The sequence below is a fragment of the Schistocerca gregaria genome, chromosome 4 (assembly GCF_023897955.1).
Source record: "Schistocerca gregaria isolate iqSchGreg1 chromosome 4, iqSchGreg1.2, whole genome shotgun sequence".
In the NCBI taxonomy this organism is placed as follows: domain Eukaryota; kingdom Metazoa; phylum Arthropoda; class Insecta; order Orthoptera; family Acrididae; genus Schistocerca; species Schistocerca gregaria.
In genome coordinates, this window is record NC_064923.1 from 416,751,406 (window position 1) to 416,773,749 (window position 22,344).

Genomic DNA, 22,344 nt, shown 5'->3' on the forward strand with positions numbered 1-22,344 from the left:
AATTCAACCACCAGTGAAGGTGCGCACCACATTCTCGGCTGTCTGTTTTTCCAGTGGGAATACTTCTGGCCACATGCTATTCCTGTTGATTGCTGTGAGGCTGTACCAGTAGATACGGGCAACTGGGAGTGGTCCTACCAACTTCAGGTGGACGTGTGAGAACCGAGCCTCTGGGATGTCAAATCTTCCTAGCAGAGCTTGTACGTGCCATGTTACTTTGCACTTTTGGCAGGGAACGCAGGCCTGAGTCCATGTACGGCAGTCCCTCTGTATATCAGGCCACACAAAATGCTGCGTTACTAGTGCCCTCATAGTGCGGATTCCTGGGTGGCTGAGTCCTTGTAGAGAATCGAAAATCCTTCGTCGTAGAGGGGAAGGAACATTTGGCTGCTGTCGGCCTGCTGACTCGGCATAATGTAGCAGCTCCTCAGTACCTGTCAGTGGTACGCGACGTAAGTGCAAAGCCGTCTTGCCTTTGAGCAAGTCCTTTAACTCTTCATTGCCATTTTGTGCTGCAGCTAGTTCGGTGAAACTCACTGGTGCGGAAATGCATTCCACTCGAGACAAGGTGTCAGCAATGACGTTTTTCGAACTGCTTGTATGCCAAATGTCTGTTGTGAACTGCGAAATAAAATGTAGTTGGTTGATTTGCAATGGGGGATAGTTATTTCTTGGCTGTGAAAACGCTAAAGTCAATGGCCGGTGATCTGTGTATATGGTGAAAGCACGAATCTGCCTCATAGGGTGCTAACAGTTCAGTGTAAAATGGTGGCCAAGAGTGCTGTTTCTCCGTGATCTTGGAGAAGAAACCCAATGATTGCCAGCACACATTTACCTTCTGTTGTAAGACAGTACCGATAGCACGGGATGAGGAGTCTGAGAAAATGGCTAACGGGGCATTGGCGATTGGGTGCGCAAGGAGAGTGGCCTGCTTGAGGTTTGTCTGGCAGGCTTCAAATGCTGTCTGCAATTCATCAGTCCACATGACAGGTGTGGAGCCATGCAATTTGGGGCCAGTGAGGGTGGCATGGAGTGGTGCCTGCACTTCAGCAGCTCGGGGTAAGAAACGATTGTAGAAGTTGATCATCCCCAGATAAAGACGCAATTCACACATTGTTTTTGGAGCCAGGTAAGTTGCGAGTGCGGTGATGCGCTCAGCTGTTGGGTACGTACCAGTCGCGGAAACCCGAAATCCAAGGATTGTCACTACCTTAGCCCCAATAACGCATTTGGCTGGATTTATGAAGATTCCATAGTCATCAAATCTTTGGAAAACCATGTGTAGGTGTCTTTCATGTTCTTCTGTGGATGATGATGTCACCAACACATCGGCGGTGTAAGTGAAGCAGAAGTCCAATCCACACAAAACTTCATCAATAAAACACTGAAAGGTCTGTACTGTGTTTCGAAGGCCAGACATGTATGGGAATTCAAAAAGTCCAAAGGGCATGGTTATTGCAGTTTTATGGACATCCTCTGTTGCCACTGTTATGTGGTTGTAGGCTTTTACTAGGTCTAAAGTCGATGGCTACAGCGCCACAGCTTTTTGCGTAATGCGCTAAACAAAGGTTGCCCTCAGTAGGCTTTAGGACAGTACAGGCAACCTGTCTTACAGCATTAAGGCGGAAACTGTGGCATTGTTTCCATTGTTTAAAGTCTTAAGTATTCCAGAAGATATGAGATGTAGAGCAGTGAAACCAAGCCTGCCATTACTAATTGTACCTCTAGTTTTCATTTTGGCAGAAAAAGTGTACATGTGTCATTTAAAAAAAAAATGTAACTCTGCGTTGAATGTTACGTTTGTTTACTCATAAGAATTGTGTATTCCTGTCCATTATATGAGACCCTGACATTCATGCATCTGTGGCGAATTGCATTTTTCACATTTTGTTTCAGCTCAAGGATATATGAGGTGACAGAATTAGGTGGGACACCGCGTATATTAAAAATTCATAGACAAACTATACAGTGACTAAATGAAAATAACTTGATCAGTGAAAAACATTTGTGTTAACATTTGACAGTTACGAAACTGTTTAGCCATATATTTCCTTTAGAAAACTTCCCTTCATGAATTCCTCAACAAACTAGAATGGGTGATGTAAGAGAAATTGGGAGAGTTTAGTTTTGAAAAGGGATTCTTTATTCCTTATTTCTTTTAAGTTCATTGAGAAGGCAGTTGCTAACTAAAACGGCAAACTATAAAAACAGAAAGTGAACAAAGTTGAAATGAAAAGCTTTTGATTCCTATACAGAAACCCTTCACTCTACTTACAGTCAAATATTAATAATGGAGAAAATTTCAAAACACCAATATAAAGCTGATGTCAGTGAATGAGATGGAATGCAATCTCAACCTTTCAGAGCATCTTCAAATTCAGGAGAAAATATTTGGGTGATCTGTAAGGCATTTAAATAACAAATTATGATTATGGAATGCTGGATTGTCTAGTTCATAACTGTCATTATTCTGGTTGTAAGATTAACTCCCACGCCATATTTTGTAATTCTTAGCATATTGCCGAGAGCTTTAGAATTCAAAGCAGGTATTTTTTTGTTAAACTGAAGTAAGAAAGGGAGTTTTTGCCTTCCTTGTACATTAATATATTTGTGCAGACCAATAGCAGATGAGAAATAAGCTACACAAATTCTTTTCTGTTGTCTTTATCTCTTGTTGGAATGTATGTTGATGTAAAGTGAAGAATTTGATAAATATGTTCAGAGTTTCATTTCAAGAATGTGAAACCATTCGGACAATGTTTCCTCCTTATTTTAAAAAAATGTTTTATGTTAGCTTTCATTTTTACTAATAAATGTTTTCTGTCCCTAGGTGGAAAATGCATCACTCGAAGATGAAGGGCTCTATAGATGCCATATAAGCAACATTCAAGCTGAGGTGTGGTCAAAGGAAGTAAAAGTGACAGTAAGTCAGGCACATTCATAAATGTAGTCAAAACTGGATGTATAAATGATCCTTTTAATGATTCCATCTTGATTGTTTTATAGGTATATCCTGAACCAAATGCTGAATATGAGATAGGAAGACAGCTGCTACCAAGAATAAGAGGTATGAATTTTTTATTTTCTCCCTATCAAGGGTATCTGATATTTTGCCATAAGCAGAATTCTCGATATAAAGTATACAACAGTATGCCAAAAATAGGGAGCAGAAGGAAAGTAATGCTCACACGAGTTTTCTTAGTTTTCGTAAACTGTTTCTTGTGAATACAATTAAATAGAACCTTAGAAATTACACAGAACCTTTCCAGCATTTAATGGTATAAGAATTATGTCAAAATATGAAGAATAAGGAAGAGCATATGTAATAATCACCAAAGAAAACATATTTTATTAAAAAAATTGGAATTGTTGAACTAAAATTAAAATTAAAAATATTTTATCTGTTGTGACTTTTGTTTGATGGCAGCAAGAAAATTGAATGTTTTAGTTGTACAACAGGTGTGTTGTAAATATTCTTCAACTATTATGGGCACTAGGTTGAAGCCAAAATAAAATTCTTTGAACATTATTGTGGAAGAGGATTGATAAAATGCAGTCCTAAGATACTAACAAAAGGGAGACTATGCCATTTACTCATACCATTAAAAATTCACTCATGTATTTATGGTTAAATGACAGGCTTGTGAAATTCTGTTCACCATGTCAGATTTTGCAGGTTGAGGATTTTGCTCCTTTGGGCGTGCTTCACTTGGATGTGGCATACTCGAGTGGGAATGCTCGAGTGGGCAGGCTATGGTGGAATCAGGCATCATGGGGAGAGGGCGGCAGAGGTCACCAGGTCTGGCTCTGTGTGTACATAAACTGTTATTGCTTCTGATATGCTCCCTTCAGCTGATGGAAATATACTCAGAGCAGTTTAGGTATGCGGCACTCAGAGCAATTTAGCTATGTTGCAGATGTATATTCTTGCATAGTAGTGTCTAATTGTGATATCATTATGATCTATAGGAAAAGAGCTTGCTTGAATCAACAATGAAAGTTTGGAAACAATTAAAAGTTTTGGAGAAAAATTAAGTAACAACAAGCTTTTATAATGATATACATTAAATGTATTCACCATTGCAAATATGGATAACCATCAGCCTTGTAATGGTATGACAACGATGAAAATTTGTGCCAGACCAGGACTCTAATTCAGATTTCCCACTTGTTGCGAGCAGTTGCCCTACCATGCAGCTGTTCGAGTGTGACTCATGGCCAGACCGAAACTTCCATATGTTGTCAACCATGTGTCTACAACCTGTACTCATACATCCATTATGTATATTTCCGTACGGGGGAGACATATACAAAACAGATCACCACCGCCACCATTCATTCCATTTAAGTACAAGTTAACCTCACTGGCTGATTGATTATCTTATGACCCACAGTACTGGAAGTGTAGCCGCACAGAATTGCACCAGCAATCCATAAACGAGCATTCCAGGGGAAGTGCTCAAACCACAAGAAAATCAGTAGTGCAGTAATGCAGATGTATGTGCTTTCAGTGACCAAATCCCCTCCAGCTGTGAATTTAGAAGTGGAGACATACAACGTGCCTGTTGCATCCAATGGACTCTGAAAAGATTGTTTAGTTAAGGAATGTAGGTTGTTATGGGAACAAAGTGATGGAAACTACAACAGCTTGAATGCCAGAGAACTGCATGAATATAGCTTTCCTCAGAAATGAACATAACCAGTTGTTGTTGTTGAGGTCTTCAGTCCAGAGACTGGTTTGATGCAGTCTCCATGCTACTCTATCCTGTGCAAGATTCTTCATCTCCCAGTACCTACTGCAACCTACATCCTTCTGAATCTGTTTAGTGTATTCATCTCTTGGTCTTCCTCTGTGATTTTTACCCTCCACACTGCCTTCCAATACTAAATTGGTGATCCCTTGATGCCTCAAAATATCTCCTACCAACCAATTCCTTCTTCTAGTCAAGTTGTGCCACAAATTTCTCTTCTCTACAATTCTATTCAATACCTCCTCATTAGTTATGTGGTCTACCCATCTAATCTTCAGCGTTCTTCTGTAGCACCACATTTTGAAAGCTTCTATTCTCCTCTTGCCTAAACTATTTATCGTCCAAGTTTCACTTCCATACATGGCTACACTCCATACAAATACTTTCAGAAACAACTTCTTGACACTTAAATCTATACTCGATGTTAACAAATTTCTCTTTTTCAGAAATGCTTTTCTTGCCATTGCCAGTCTACATTTTATATCCTCTCTACTTCAACTATCATCAGTTATTTTGCTCCCCAAATAGCAAAACTCATTTACTACTTTCAGTGTCTCATTTCCTAATCTAATTCCCACAGCATCACCCAATTTAATTTGACTACATTCCATTATCCTCATTTTGCTTTTGTTGGTGTTCATCTTATATCCTCCTTTCAAGACCATGTCCATTCCATTCAGCTGCTCTTCCAGGTCCTGTGCTGTTTCTGACAGAATTACAATCTCATCAGTGAACCTCAAAGTTTTTATTTCTTCTCCATGGGTTTTAATTCCTATTCCAAATTTTTCTTTTGTTTCTACTTGCTCAATATACAGATTGAATAACACTGGGGATAGGCTACAACCCTGTCTCACTCCTTTCCCAACCACTGTTTCACTTTCATGCCCCTCGACTTTTATAACTGCCATCTGGTTTCTGTACAAATTGTAAATAGCCTTTCACTCCCTGTATTTTGCCCCTGCCACCTTCAGAATTTGAAAGAGAGTATTCCAGTAAAAATTGTCAAAAACTTTCTCTAAGTCTACAAATGCTAGAAACATAGTTTTGCCTTTCCTTAATCTATTTTCTAAGCTAACTCGTAGGATCAGTATTGCCTCACATGTTCCAACATTTCTACGGAATCCAAACTGATCTTCCCCGAGGTCGGCTTCTACCTGTTTTTCCATTCATCTGTAAAGAATTCATGTTAGTATTTTGCAGCAGTGGCTTATTATTCTGATAGTCAACGCCTGATTTCTTTGGGATTGGAATTATTATATTCTTCTTGAAGTCTGAGGGTATTTCGTCTGTCTCATACATCTTGCTCACCAGATGGTGGCTCTCCCAATGCTGTCAGTAGTTCTAATGGGATGTTGTCTACTCCAGGGGCTTTGTTTCGACTTAGGTCTTCCTGTGCTCTGTCAAATTCTTCACGCAGTATCATATCTCCCATTTCATCTTCATCTACATTCTCTTCCATTTCTATAATATTGTCCTCAAGAACATCGCACTGGTATAGACCCTCTATATGCTCCTTCCACCTTTCTGCTTTTCCTTCTTTGCTTAGAACTAGGTTTCCATCTGAGCTCTTGATATTCATGCAAGTGGTTCTCTTTTCTCCAAAGGTCTCTTTAATTTTCCTGTAGGCAGTATCTATCTTACCCCTAGTGATACATGCTTCTACATCCTTACATTTGTCCTCTAGCCATCCCTGCTTAGTCATTTTGCACTTCCAGTCAATCTCATTTTTGAGGCATTTGTATTCCTTTTTGCCTGCTTCATTTACTGCATTTTTATATTTTCTCCTTTCATCAATTGAATTCAATATCTCTTCTGTTACCCAAGCCTTGCTGTGCTGGTAACTGCGAATGGCTGAAAGTAAGGGGAAACTACAGCCGTAATTTTTCCCTTGGGCATGCAGCTTTACTGTATGGTTAAATGGTGATGGCGTCCTCTTGGGTAAAATATTCCAGAGGTAAAATAGTCCCCCATCTGGATCTCTGGGCGGGGACTACTCAGGAGGACGTTGTTATCAGGAGAAAGAAAACTGGCGTTCTAGGGATTGGAGCGTTGAATGTCAGATCCCTTAATCGGGCAGGTAGGTTAGAAAATTTAAAAAGGGAAATGGATAGGTTAGAGTTAGATATAGTGGGACTTAGTGAAGTTCGGCAGCCGGAGGAACAAGACTCCTGGTCAGGTAAATACAGGGTTATAAATAAAAAATCAAATAGGAGTAATGCAGGAGTAGGTTTAATAATGAATAGGAAAATAGGAATGTGGGTAAGCTACTACAAACAGCATAGCGAACGCATTATTATGGCCAAGATAGACATGAAGCCCACGCCTAGCACAGTAGTACAAGTTTATATGCCAACTAGCTCTGCAGATGATGAAGAAATTGAAGAAATGTATGAGATACTGACAGGTTTCAGATAGATTATATAATGGTAAGACAGAGATTTAGGAACCAGGTTTTAAAATGTAAGACTTTTCCAGGAGCAGATGTGGACTCTGACCACAATCTATTGGTTATGAAGTGTAGATTAAAACTGAAGAAACTGCAAAAAGGCGGGAATTTGAGGAGATAGGACCTGGATAAACTGAAAGAACCAGAGGTTGTCGAGAGCATCAGGGAGAGCATTAGGGAACGGTTGACAAGAATGGGGGAAAGAAATACAGTAGAAGAAGAATGGGTAGCTTTGAGAGACAAAATAGTGAAGGTAGCAGAGGATCAAGTAGGTAAACAGCTGAGGGCTTGTAGAAATCCTTGGGTAACAGAAGAGATATTGAATAACATAACCAGTAAGTGTTTTTAATTGTGGCAGTCTTTACAAATTGAATCAGTAACAGGATTATTTTGAAAATGAATTTTATTAAACAGCAATACATTCAGAATCTGTATACGGCATAGTGCTATTATAAACTATTTGCAGTGTCTTGACTATGTCAGCAACTCAAAGCATTTACTATGACACGTAAAAGGTATATCCATATTTTATGTCATGTCACATGCACAAAACTTCTCAATTTTCATTTTCATTGGTGTGTCATGGCTGATTACCTTCAAATGGATATTGAATTCATGAAATTCCCTCACTTTTCAGACAGCTGCATAGAGATACAGTGTTCCAAAAGTTGTTGGACAAACTAATTGAAAGGTCATGCTCCACGTCCATGAGAATGGGCTCAGATATTCCCAGAGTCATTCTGAAATAGCTGTAGAAGCTAAGTGGATGATTACTTAGTGCTTCTCTTCTTTTATACAGTACATTAACATGTTCTTCCTCGTTTTCTGCCGCCTCAGCCTTTGCCTTAGCAAAAGAGAGTTTTCACAATGATAGAAGTCACCTGTGGATTAGATCTAATTCTAAGGCAAATCCTAGAGAGTGTGATTAAATTTGGAATTGGTACACATCACCTCTATATAGACTTCAAAGCAGCATACAGTAGTATAGATAGCAATAAGTTATATCATGTCTTGGTGTAATTGGGAATCCCACAAAAAAATTGGTAAGGCTAGTGAGAAAGGCAATGAGTGAGACATGAAGTGCCACAAGTACTGGAAGAGTGACGTCTGATACACTAAATATTAAAAAAAAAAAAAAAAAAAACAGTGTACTGCTAGGAAATACGCTGGCCTGTCTTCTTTTTAACGCTGCCCTAGAGAAGGTGGTGAAAGGTGTAAAAATTTTGAGCTGGGGACAATCCTCCATAAATCAGCACAGATATATAATTATAGGGATGACATATAGTGGCAAGAACCTGAAAACCAATGGGAGAAACATTTGTCTCCCGTGAACAGGTTAGCAGGCACATTGTATTAAACATCAGCCAGCAGAAAGCAAAATAAGTGGCTGGCAGAAAGGCAGTCAAGGAAAACATACCAGCCTCAGTAACAGTGGGATGGGAATCTAGTTGAGTAGTTCAGGTATCTGAGTTTTACAGTCACCTACTCAAACAACATGTCTTAAGAAATCAAACAGAGACAAATAGCAGCCAGTAGAGCATATTTTGCTGTAACTTTATCACCAAAGCTCTAGATCTGCAACACCAACCTACTCATCTCCAAAACTCTTATTAGATGATTGCTCACATGTGCCTTGCAAAACTGGTACCCCAGCAGCAAAAGGTATTGAAACGCTTGCCTCATTCAAAATAAAAATTCTTGGAAGAATGTTTGGCCCAATTTGTTAAAGAGGAGTATGGAGAAAAAGACACAGAGGTGTACATCATTCATGAAGACCCACCTATCAGAAGGATAGTGAAATCTTCCAGACTGAGATGGACTGGGCATGTAGCATGGATGAGTAATGTGGAAGTATCCAAAATGCTATTACAAGGTAATCCAGGAGGACAGAGAGGGTGTGGTCAGCCAAGGATCAGACGGGAGGATGGAGTCAGTGAGGATCACTGGAAAATTGTTTATAGAAATTGGTGAGTCCTAGCAATTGACTGAGATAACTGGTGGAAAATTATTGAAGAGGCCACAGCTTATAATGAGCTGTGGAGTCACAAAAGTATGAAACTAAGTAGGTTACAAATACATGACAGTCTGAGTGCGAACATCTGTGAAATCGTCTGCTTGTGCCTGTACAGTGCTAGTTCATGCCAGATAAAAAGTAAATCACATCTGCAACATACCAAAAATAGTTAAATGATACCAAAATTTGTTTTGTTTGTGACATATGTTGTTGAGAAGTATGAAACATAAAACCAAGTCATATGCAGTGTGACTGCATTGAGATTTAAATAAGACTCATTTGCAGTTTCCACTCTTCCTCCTCCCCCAGCACAGGCAGCGTGATGTGGCAACGGTGGTAGTGTAAAGCCAGGATAGAGAGCTGTGGTGCTCATGCCACCACATGGCATTTATGCCAAAATCTTGGCCATCCCTGATAGAGACTATGCATTCCTGTTTAGGTTTTTTTAGTATCCAACAGTTATTCAGTTTCCATGCCCAACCAGCATATCAGTACACTGAACACATCAGAGATATCTAGGCTACATATTCTGTCCACAGCTTGCTCCCATGTGAGTGTTGCTGTAGCTGTAGCCACAAGCATGTAACATGCAGCCAGGCTCTGACATGAGTATGCCAGTAAATACTGCAGCCCAGCTCTTGCTGGCCAGTGTGCCACTAATCTTTGAAGCCTTTAGTTATCCACCATTGAACAGTAGGTTACGACCTTGCCTGTCTTACATTTGTGACTTGGACTGATCCCTGGACTGTTGTATATATTTAAGACGACTTGGTTACAGTCTTCACTTGTTTTTAGTTAGCCATTCACTCTGTGAACTCTGCCATCATCAACCTCAGGAACCACTTCTTTGTTGTGCTGGACTTGGTGTTGCTGCCAGTGCAAGTGATCATAAACTGTGTATTACCTATGTAGAGTAGGACAGAAAAGTATTGACGAGTACTTTCTCATCATGCAACTGTCTGAGTGAGGCAGAAATTGCTGTTATGACTGCTACAAAACCAGCAACATCCAACACCTGAAGTTCCCTCGCCCCCCCTCTCCGCCATTCTCTTGCTATAAAAAGGCAGATGAGTTTTGGGAGATGTATTTATATAGTTTTGTTCTTCACTGCAAGGCAGGTCAAGTCCTAGACCCAAAATGTCAGAGTGCACTCCTACTGCCTTCTACTAATAAACTGTACAGAGTGGTGCAAAAACTACGCTCACTCTCAGACCTCAGTAGTTTAAGCTTTTAGGGTGTCTGTTGTTTGCTGCTGGGCTACTATGGTTACCAAACCCACATAGTTGTAATTAGGCTCAAATTTAACCAGTGTGCTAAGCAACATAAGCAGGTATATGCGTTATGAGCTGTCGTCTTGCAAGGTTTAGCATGCAAGCATGATTTTTCTGTAAACAATGTATTGCACCATAAAGTATTAAGCTTTATTAAGCTGTTTATAGAGGAGTTAGTGTGAATGCTTTAGTCAGCTGATCTGGACCTGAGCGATGTGCTAAAACACTCAGAAAGTAAATGCGTTAACACAACCTGTTTTTCATGATTCTTCTGATGTCAGTGTTGTTAGTATTTGCTGTTGTGCTCTACAATCAACTGATGACTTCCAGTCAGTGTCATTACGTGATTTACTTAGCACCCATTTGCCCAGTAGACCAGCAACATGGGATTCAGTAGTTAGCGATCCTCCACCCTCTTCATCAGTAGAAGCACACTGTTTCCTCCCTACCATGTTAAAGGGTCACTGAAAAGTTCAAGCCATCAAATTGTGTCTCAATTACAGCCCATGGGAGCAACAGCATCACTGCTCTTTCTGTTATGTCACCTTTTTCGCATGCCACAAACCAGGGCATCTGCTGAGTGTTGGCCTCAGTCAACAACATCAGCCATTAGCACACTGCATGCTATCTTGCCGTTGCCCATAGCAGCAGCGGAGAGGATGTAGAGGCTCATGTTGGAACTGGGCATTAGTGGAGCAACAGTGGATTTCCATTTGGACACAGGCGTGACCATATCTCTGATTAATGAGGACATGTATCAGGACATTGGCTCACCACAGCTAAAGTACCCTCAGCGCAGAGTGGTGACATACAATGGCCAGTCAGTCTCATGGCAGGGTGTAGTGCCTGCACAGCCTATAGCTTTTGTCTGAGCTGGTGCAAGCTCATGGTTTGTGTAGTAGTCTCAACAAATGTAGTTCCTTTAAGACGAGTGTCAAGTACTTGGGACATATGTTAAGTAAAGAAGAGCTAACTTCCTCACAGGATCATGTGGTTGCAGTCACAAATTTACCAGTTCCTAAGAAACTAAGAACTCCTGTTGTTCCTCTAGATAGTAAAGTTTATTCCCAATGTGGCCCAGATTTACCACTCACTTAATAACTTGCAGAAAAAGGCGTTAAACTTTTGTGGTCAGAGGTGTGCCATAAAGCTTTTTGCCATTTAAAAAATTCTTTGTCTGCCTCTTGTTTAGCAACATTCCATCTGTGCAAATGCTTGGCTCTTGCCACTGATGCATTTGGTTGTGGTTTTGGTGCAGTTCTGTCCCACAAATATGCCAGTGGCACAGAACAGCCTATTACATTTCCTTCTAAAACATTAAATGCCTCATAAAGGACTTTTTCGCACATTTAGAGAGAGATGGATACAGTGTCAAGAAGTTTCACATCCATCTGTATGGTACTGAGTTTCACCAATCATGAGCCTCTCATTTTGCTGTCTGGCCGCCGTTAAGAGCTTCCCAGTAAGACCTTTCCCAATGCAGCATGTGAAGTAGCCATGGAAAAAAGATGTGATCCAGTCCTCCATAGCGTTTTTTTTTTTTCTGTTGCATGGTGAGGTTGGCTGGAGTACCTGCCTAAGGATACCAATCAGTCTTGGTGCACCTAATTTTCCATACGGCACCAATAAAGTCATATTATTGGCTATAAACAATTCTGACTGCTGGGTGGTAGATCCTCCTACACTCCACCCATGCATATTGAAGCTCCTCCACACTGCACCTTGGGGAATGCACAGAATGAAGGCAATAGAGTAGTGTCATGCATATTGGCCTTGTGTAGATGACACCACTGAACACACCATCCAGAACTGCCAGACCTGTGCCCACTGCCCACAACTAATCCACCCTAGCACAGCATTTCAACGCCTGGCCATGCCATGACCATCCCTGTCAAAGATTGAATGTTGATTTCACTAAACGATTCTGGGGAGCAGTGAGGTTGCTATTGTTGATATGTGGCAGTGATGGCTACCACTAATACAGCAGCTATTACGCATGCATGTCCCTCATATTGGCAACAGGGGGCACCTTTCACCCTTGTTTGTTACAACAGCACACAGCCCATGGCATTGTCCTTTCACATTTTTGTCAGCACAATGGCACTGAGCCCCCGACCACCGACACTTTCCATCCTGCAGCCAACTAGGAAGCCAAACAGATAGTCAGGATCTTCAAAATGCAGATACGTAAAATAATGATGACAGCCAACTGGGGAAACATTCACCAGCTCCTTTGCCAGTGTTGGTCCTCCCCAGCAAATGGATGTAACCTCTTCAACATTTTACATGGGTGCAAACCTCTCATGCTTTTTGATTTACTGAGCTTGACTCAGTGGGACCACCACCCACGCATACAGACTTACCACTGTATGGGCTCGCACATCTGTCTTATCTTTTGGCTGAAAAGCTGGGGTCCCAAAGTGGCATCATCAGCAGTAAGGGAGACAATTGTTTGAGTCTTTGGCCAGCCAGAAACAGTAGGTCTGGCAGCTCCAAACCACATTGTGACTTAGTGTCCCCCCATTCCCCTCAGCTGCTGACTGGCCACGCCCTTCGCAACCATGTCAGCAACAAGCCTCCCCACCAGCCTGGCTGTGACCACTATAACCTTCACCCTGTGTTAGGTGTCAACAGTGAGTCAACGATGACCAGCAATGTCAGCTGGTAGAGTTAGAAGCAGTTCTTCCTGTGGACATCTTTGGCTCCCACTGCCACTACCGTTGGATCCCTCACCATACCATCAGTGGAGGTTGAGCATTTTCAGACTGAGTCACCTGTGGAGGCCCAACCATTCATCCAATCCCTACCACGGGCAGCCTCCAAGGTCCAAGATGCGATCCTGAATCTGTCAATCAGCCAGGATTCCCATAGAAAGCACTGTAATCCAGCCCAGCCCTTAACATACAGCAACTACCACAGGAGCCTTTGGCAAGGATTCCTGTATTTCTGTCTCCCCCGTCCATGGTGAAGTCAGCACAGGCTGGACCATTTAAGATCTTACGTGCCAGGGCAGGAGAGTTTATGCTGACAGTGATTCCAATTCCCTACCCGGCCTGAGTACTGATCAGCAGAACACGTCAGAGATACTCAGGCCACAGCTTGATTCCTTATGAAGGCTGACACAGCCACCACAGGTCGCATGTTGCTGTCTACTGATTCAAGTAAGCTAACTGGTCTCTTATTAGTTTTTGAAACCTTTGGTTATGCGCCATTGAACAGTAGAATTTTGAGTTTACATTTACTACATTTTTAATTTTGATTGCTCTTTGTGCTGTTATACATGCTTAAAATTACTTTCAAGTTGCGATATAGTTGCAGTAGTGTCCTCCAGTGATCCAGAAATTATGTACTTTATTTTATTATGAAATGAATCACAGGCCACAAATGTTTATCAATTAGGTTATTAAGTTTGGTTGGTGATGACCACCTTCAGAAGACGGTCATCATTGGCCGAAATGATAACCTAATTGACGAACATTTGTGGTCACTGACTGTACTTGTAATAAAATAAGTATGACAACTGTGTTACACTCTTGGCCTACTTTTGGATAGTCTATTCACTTTGTGTACTCTGCTGTTATCAAACTCAGGAACCACGTGTTGGTTCTGTCGGTCTTTGTTACCACCAGTGACAACAATCATAAACTGTGTTCTACCTAAGCAGAAAAGGATAGAAAAGTTTTAGAATTTAATTTTTAAATTCTGATGAATAAGTCTTTAACTAGTTGCTGGCAAGTATCAGGCAGGAAACTGTAACCCCAAAATATTCAGAACGTAAGTAAAAGAGCACCTTATTAGCCACCACTAAAATTTATCAGAATATTTAGATTGTGGGATGTAGAATTCAGTTAACAGTAATTGTTCATATTAAACAAGATACAAATCATGTTCTGTGTAAGGTTACGTACACATTTAGTCTGAACTATTTGATAAAGTGAGTAGAAAAGCAGCCGCTTTATATTTAAAATTCTCATGGAAATCAACGTGAGCAGCTTAGTAGGTCTCAGCATGAAATAAACATCTCACAAAGTTTGTATTGTTGTGCTTTTTAAAAGATAATTTCAGCACCTCCTTCCATAACACGAGATCAGATTGTTTATTCTATATATAGAGTCAGAACTAAATAATAATAAATTCTGGTTGTATAAAATTATACATATTGTGCTGACAGAGTAATAGTTGAAGAGAATCTGAATATGGTCCATGTGTAGGTGTTACATGTTTCATTTTAATTTCATGATTATTTTCTTTATCAATTACTTATTTGTTCTGTTTGTTGATAGAACCAGTTCCAGCGAAAGTTGCTCTACTTATTGGAAACAATTCATATGAGAGAGTCAATGCTTCACTGCCTACAGCTTCAGAAAATTCAAGACTTACAGATCTGATAATGCCTTGTAATGATGTTGAGACTTTATCTTCAATACTTTCAAAAATGGGATTCAGAGTTCTGGCATTCCATAATCTTACAAAAACTGAGATGAGAAATGCTGTAAAACTTTTTTGCAACATGTTGCAAGAAGGGTCTTACGGTAAGTTAAGATCTATGTTATCATGATTGTGTCCCAGTTGTGTTTATAAATAGCAATATCTTTAAAATATTTTTTATATCTATTCTGTACACCACTGAGTTGATAAAACATTTTAAATACATTAAATATTTAAGTCCAAAGATATTATAAATGCCTCTTTTAGACTAAGATTGTGGGTGTACATTTGTTGAGGCACTGGACTTGCATTTGAGAGAAAAGGCATTCGAATCTTCATTCAGCCATCCAGATTTAAGTTTTCCTAGTTTTCCTAAATTAATTAAGATTTATGCCGAGATGGTTCTGTAACATACTCACCCCAAGATGCTATATCGTCAAGGCATAGTAGCCTCCTGCTAAGAGAATTGTGGGAGCAATAACAGTACAAACACATTGTTAAAATGGAGTGAAATGGGATATTTGAAGGTGAAAAGGGGAGGGGGAGAGGAGGTGGCAGATGAATTGCAGGACACAGGACATTTGTTCTTAACTGGCAACATGCAGTGTGCCCAGTGGAGGCATTTCAACTACAATAAAGTCTGTTTGTGTTCTTCCTCTTATAGCATGAGAATAATGGATGGTACAAAATATTGAACAAGTATGGTGAACAATAATATGATTGGCCAGCAGAAGAACACAAGCTAGCCAATCAGCTGTGCTGTCATGCCCACAAAGATAGATCTGGAAAATACAAAGAGCTTGCTGTGGATGGACAATTGTTGCCGAAGCTGGGGAGGACTCTTGTTGTCGAGACACAAAGGGGACACTTCCTGGCAAGAGTCAAGAGAGGACACTTTGCTGCAGAGTGTCATCTATTGCATTGCCCGTGCAGAAAATCCAGCTTTGGCTATTGCACCGACTATGTAGCAGCTGCTGGGAGATAATGAAATCCACTCCCAGAGAGCAGTCAGCTTACTCATAATAGCCTGATTATCACCAAGTAATTATAATACAGCTCTCTTGACAAAGTCTGTCTGCCAGTTTCATTTGTCTCATTACAAACATGATCTAAAACCCTAGTATGGCTCCGTGTAATTGTGTTATTGATAATGGGCAAATTTCACTCATAATAGTCATTTGTAAACTGTATTTGTAGAGTCGTGGCTAATAGCAAAAACAAATAAATGTTTGTGGCTAATTGCCATTCATGCAGTTGGTGGGTTGGTGCTCCTATTCCTTTTACATGGGTTGTAAATGCAGCACTGATCTGCAATTTAAGATATTGTGATTGCTTTTATTTAATGTGAAAATGCTACACTCAAGTGCAGTTTAATATATGATAATACTCAAATGCAATAAATAAGTAAATAAATATAGAAATTAATCACTACATTAAATGGTGCCCAGTGTAGGGTATGTTTTGTCATTAATTGCCCATTGCTGATTATTTTGTCTTTAAGTACCCTTACCTTGTGGCTTTGATACATTGTTTTTCTAAATTAATGACAGTTTTGTTTAATATTAACACAAATTAATGGAATGACTGGCAAGTAGTTAGCAGTGAACTTACTGACTGAATGCATGTGCGTATGATGTATGTTGTTGTGGTGCTTCTCATTTGATGTATTTTTTTAAGCTGTGGTTTCATGTGCCTGATAGTCTGTGTCGTCACGGCATAGGTATCATCATTGTGTTGATCTTGTTGTTGTCTGTTGTGTAGCCCGACAGTGACAATATTGAGGGTAATGAATAAACTTGGATGATGTTTTTGATGTCTGTAATAAATGAACATCAGTTGAGATGAAGCAATGGTTATAATTCGTTGTACTGTGGGAAGTTCAGAAGGAGATGTAACTAAGACTGGTTCAAAGTAACCAAAATTAGAGAGGTAAATCGCAAGGATGCAAGTCAATCCAGAACTCTGATAGGACATGAAATGTTAATGAAGTTGTATGCAATGTTAAAGTATGATGCAGATCATAGAGAGGCACAACTTATAGAGCACAAGAATAAGAAACTTTCAGAGATGGAAAAGCTTCATCTAATGATTTCACACAGACCCAGGAAGCGTCTATTAAACATTTGTGGAAGGAAGTACTGTGACATAAAATACAATAAATGATGTGTGCTGCAACTCCTCTCATAAAATGACCAATCTGAAGGATGAGCAGCAATTAGAAAATGAGCAGATAGCAGGGATGGCAGACTCAGGAGAACAAGTACTTTGCAACATCTGTGAAGTAATCACTGATAATACTCATCTATAATCTTGTTGATGTTACCAGCAGTTGTACAGCGAAGCAAAGTTATAGACAGAGGTAGCAGCAATCCTGTTAGAGTACACAACATTCCAGGCTTATCAAGTAATTGATATTACTGAGATGCCTGATCTGGGATTATGTGGCATGACAGTGTTGCATGTTTCTACACAATTACAGAATCCATTAGTTGACGCAGTTTCGGAGAATTCATTCCTCAGAAATTGTAGATCATTGGAAGGCACGGAGGAACTGAGAAACATGAGATAATGGGAAAGACGTAAAAGGTATGGATGCATCCACCCCAGAAAGTACAGCATTAAATTTAATTTGGCACATGTCGGAGGACAAGAAATGTTTGATACAAAAAGGAGTGGTGTGACACAAAATGCAAAGAGAGATATAGAGGCCACCAATAAGGCAATGAACTGACTCCAATCCTGACCACTGGCTAACAAAATTGGTTAACGATCAGATGGAAAGTGGAATTATACATTGTTTTGATGTCAGAGGGTTTAAGTTAAGTTTTTACTAACTGAAACTATTTAAAAGTGTGGCAAAATGCCTGATAAATATTAATTAGGTGAAAAGATGTGTATAAGATTTGAAATGGAGAATCAATTTAAGTAAGAAGATGGAAACAACTTTAAGAACATCTGTTTATTCAGACAGGTTAGTTGCCAATACATATGAATTGAGCTATGTTTGTGGCAATTATTGTTGAAGTATGTATCATGATTGGTAGTGTCAGTGCCTGCTAAGAAAAGGCAGTGACAGTTTAGAAAGATACCAAACCTACAGTCTAAATGTTCCTGACAGATCAAACCTGTATGCCGGACCAAGACTTACTCAGGACCTTTACCTTTTGCGGGCAAGTGCTCTACCACCTGACCTACCCAAGCACAACTCACAACCCATCCTCACAGCTTTAATTCCGACAGTACCTTGTCTCCTACCTTCCACACTTCAGAGAAGCCCTCCTGCAGACCTTTCAGAACTAGCACTCCTGGAAGAAAGGATATTGCGGAGACATGGCTTAGCCACAAGCTGGGGAATATTTCCAGAATGAAATTTCCACTGTGCAATGGAGTGTGTGCCGGTATGAAACTTCCTGGCAGATTAAAACTGTATGCCAGACTGAGACTCGAATTTGGGATCTTTGCCTTTCATGGTCAAGTGCTCTACCACCTGAGCTACCCAAGCACGACTCACTACCCGTCCTTCCAGCTTCTTCATATCAGGGCACACTCTGGTGTAGAGTGGAAATTTCATTCTGTAAACATCCCCCATGCTGTGGATAAGCCATGTCATTTCTTCCAGGAGTGCTAGTTCTGCAAAGTCTGCAGGAGAGCTTCTGTGAAGTTTGGAAGCTGGAGACGAGGTACTGTCAGAATTAAAGCTGTGAGGACTGATTATGTGTCATGCTTGAGTAGCTCAGATGGTAGAGCACTTGCCTGTGAAAGTTTGAGTCTCTGCCCGTCACATAGTTTTAATTTTCCAGAAAGTTTCATATCAGCACACACTCCGCTACAGGGTGAAAATTTCATTCTGGAATTCGATAGTTTGTTTTCAAATGTGAGAAATATGGTAAAGCAGCAATATAATGGTAGCATTAGATTACATGCAATAAAAGCCAGGAATGAGAAACGAAAATATAGATGAGATTTCATGGTAAAAACCCATCCAGACCAAGGGAGCGGCATGTTGTTATGCATTGTTATTTTGTTGTTGAAGTATTTAGATGTGCTGGAGTAAGAAATGAATGAGGAACATAACTTTGTAAGAGAAGTATTGTTGTCAGTCTTTAATGAAGGTGATGATGCATGGAAGTGAATTGTTGAGGTGAATGATGGTTCACGGAAAAGGGTTAGAGTTTCTTGATGAAAGTTAATTAGATGCTAGCAAGTATTGGGATCGTGCACCAGAGAAGAATTGAAGGGCAGACGATAGTGCTAACCCCTGGTTTAGTGAGGATTAATCCGATCACACTGCCTTCGAATGCACCACATGCTGGTAGCAACTTTTTCCATATGTTTTGCTAGAAAGAGTTGTCTGCTATATAATTTATTTTGTCTTATTGTACTTATTTTTTGTCTTTGAATTTAACCAAACAAATAACATGTCACAAGCTCATGTAGATTAGCACTTTCTCTTCTACTGACCTCTTCAGTTCAGTAGTGAGATTGCACTGGGGAAACTGATCATTGGAAGACATGTAAAGGAAAAATTCAGAGGAGGGAGCTGTGTAAATCCATGATAGCAATGGAAGAGAGCTGAATCTGAAAGAATGTACCATTCCGGAAAAATATTTAAAAGGAAAACATTTCCTAGTTTCTGCAAAATTACACTTATTTGGTCATGAACTTTTTAGGTTACGCCCAGGTGGCAACTTAATGTTGCAAACCCAGATAAACATAATGTGACACTTACAGAGATTTTATTTGTACAGAAGACACAAAAATGGAATACATTACATAGCAAAACTTCACATTTTTTTGTCACATATAAATACTTACATTTACCAAAAAAGGGGGTGGAGAACAAAGCTTTTTTATAGAGATGCATTAAACAACTGTTGAAAAATAAGATGGATTTATAATTTGAATGTAGTGTGTGTAACAAAAACTTAACTTACCAAGGGGGGAAAAGAAACTAAATCCAATCATAAAATACTAAGCTAGCATTTTGTGCCATGTCTGTTGATTTCCAGTAGGATCATCTATTTCCTTTTATTAACAGGATCTAAAAGTTCACATTTTACATCATATGGATGGTTAAATGCTAAAAGGTGGTCATCAAAGATTGAATCTTTCTTTCTTAATCTCCAGCTTCTATCATGTTGAGATAACCTAACTGCTCAGCTTGACTGATAAGTATATAATTTTTCACGTTGCTTTCATGTGATTTCACACATACAACTCTGTGCCAAGGATTGCAATTTGTCTTTACTATTGAATAAAAATTTTGATATCCTATTGATATTATAAAATGCTGGTCTGTAGTTTCAAGTCTTCAATGTTTTTGCAAGATTACCTGAAATGTTGCCACAATATCAGATTTTGTACTAGACTTCATAACGACTGATTGAACACTGTAGGCCAGCGTAGAGAAGTGGTGTAATTTTATGCATTTTCATTTTTTGTTGTATGTTAGCAATCAGAGCAAAACTATAGCCATTGCTGGAAGCCACGCATTTGATGATCTGGAGTTCTGTTTGAAAGGCTGATTCATATAATAGAACAGATATGATGTGATGCACCATTGAATGGAAAGCTGCATCTCTGTGACATTGTGGATGATGTGTTGTGTTTTTGACCAGTACCACTAGATAATTAGATACATTATTACAACATTTAAATTCAGAACAAGAAAATTTACAATGGAGCTGTGAGGGTCTTCTATAAATTTCATGGACCTTAATATAGATTTTAGCACAAGAAGTCACTTGTAAAGCATTTACAGAAAAAAAAACTTAGCTACAAATATGGTAACCCGTGCAAGCTCCCAGCATCCACAAAGCCACAAAAATGTGACTTTCCAACACATCATATCTGCTCCATTATCTGGATCAGCCTTTCAAACAGAACTACTGCCCATCAAACATATTGCTGCCACCAATGACTATAGCTCTACCCTGATTGAAAATATTCTGTGAAAAAGAAAATGACTAAAATTATGCTGAAAATTATGCTGACCAAGAGCAATCAGTCAGTAGTTACAAAGCCTGGTGCAAAATCATGTATATTGGCAATGTTTCAGACAATCTAGCAAAAAATTTAAAGTCTTACAACTACAATTCCACATTTTATAATAGCAACAATACATCAAAACTTTTATTCAGTAGCAAAGACAGATTGCAACCCTTTGCACAGAGTGGTGTGTATAAAATCACATGGAAGCAGTGTGAAAAAGTATGTATTGGTCAGTAAGGCAGAGCTATGGTAATTAGGTTATCTGAACATGACAGAAAATGGAGATTATGGAAGAAACATTCAACCTTTTCTGATCATCTTTTAGAAGGAAGCCTTTAATATGATGTAAAATGTGAACTTTTACATTCTGTTAATTGAAGCAGACAGAGGACCCTAATGGAAATCAACAAACACATGACACAGAATTGAATTATCAGACTCAGTTCCCTTTTTTCCCTTTGTTAAATTAAGTAGATTCAAACTGTAAGTTCATCTTATTTCGCATTAGTTGTTAAATTATCTCCCACCCTGTCCTTTTTATTTAATGTAATTGTTTCTATGCGACAAAAAAGTAACATTTTCCTTTGTAAACACTGTCCTTTTGTATCTTCTGTACAAATAATACTTTTGTAAGTCATACATCATCTTCATCTGTGTTTGCGACATTTAGCTCAAAGCTGGTTTGTGATCAAATAAATATAATTTTGCAGAGTATTAGGAAGTGTTTTTCTGTTTAATACTTTTATCATGTTGTGCAAGTCACTGACAGAAAATTCAGTTAACATTCCTGAAAAGTTGTGGAAACCTCACAGAGTGAACTGAAGAGGCTCCTGAGCAGATTCTTGGAAAAGCCAGGAGATACGTGGAAAGCAAAGTTCGGTTTAATTTAAATGTACAGATTCACAGAGAATGATGATGATGATAAAAGCCACAAACTACCTGAGGCGTAGAAAAATTTCAGAGGTGTATTTGCTTAAAAGCTTTGTATCTGTGATCAGAGGGTGCAAGAGAGTTGGAATCTTCAGTGCAAGAAAATGAGGGAGCATTTCGTAGCATAAGGATATATTTATGAAAAGGAAGTTGATTCAATGGAGAAATTTGGGCAGTGTTGAAGCTAATGATATGTTAGAAGTTAATGGCATGAATGTTGTGTGTTTGCCGTATGAAAGTGACAGACAAATAAGGTTTGCAAGTCAAAATTGTCGTGTAATAAGAGAGCAAAGAACATCTACAGATTATGTGGAAGGTGCAAGTCTTTGTATCAGGCAGTAAACCTTGATTAGATTAGTTTTCTGTTCCATAGATCCATACTGAGGAGATCCTCGTGGATGTGGAACATGTCACTTTTTTTAAGCTGAAATAACAATACTAATAGTATGAGTATATACAATACATCATTTGTTTCTATTAAAAAATTCGTCAATGGAGTAGAAGGAGTTGGCC

The 22,344-nt window shown here is 39.4% G+C and overlaps 1 protein-coding gene across 5 annotated transcripts in view; it reads left to right on the top strand.

Moving 5' to 3' along the window:
- Positions 1–22,344, top strand: part of LOC126266859 (mucosa-associated lymphoid tissue lymphoma translocation protein 1 homolog) — a 115,414-nt gene that overhangs the window by 42,411 nt on the left and 50,659 nt on the right. For all 5 annotated transcript variants that reach the window (XM_049971475.1, XM_049971478.1, XM_049971473.1 and 2 more), the window contains exons 5-7: positions 2,831–2,923; positions 3,007–3,067; positions 14,766–15,014. In XM_049971475.1, coding sequence (XP_049827432.1) covers positions 2,831–2,923; positions 3,007–3,067; positions 14,766–15,014 — 403 coding nt within the window. The remainder of the gene's footprint in view (positions 1–2,830; positions 2,924–3,006; positions 3,068–14,765; positions 15,015–22,344) is intronic.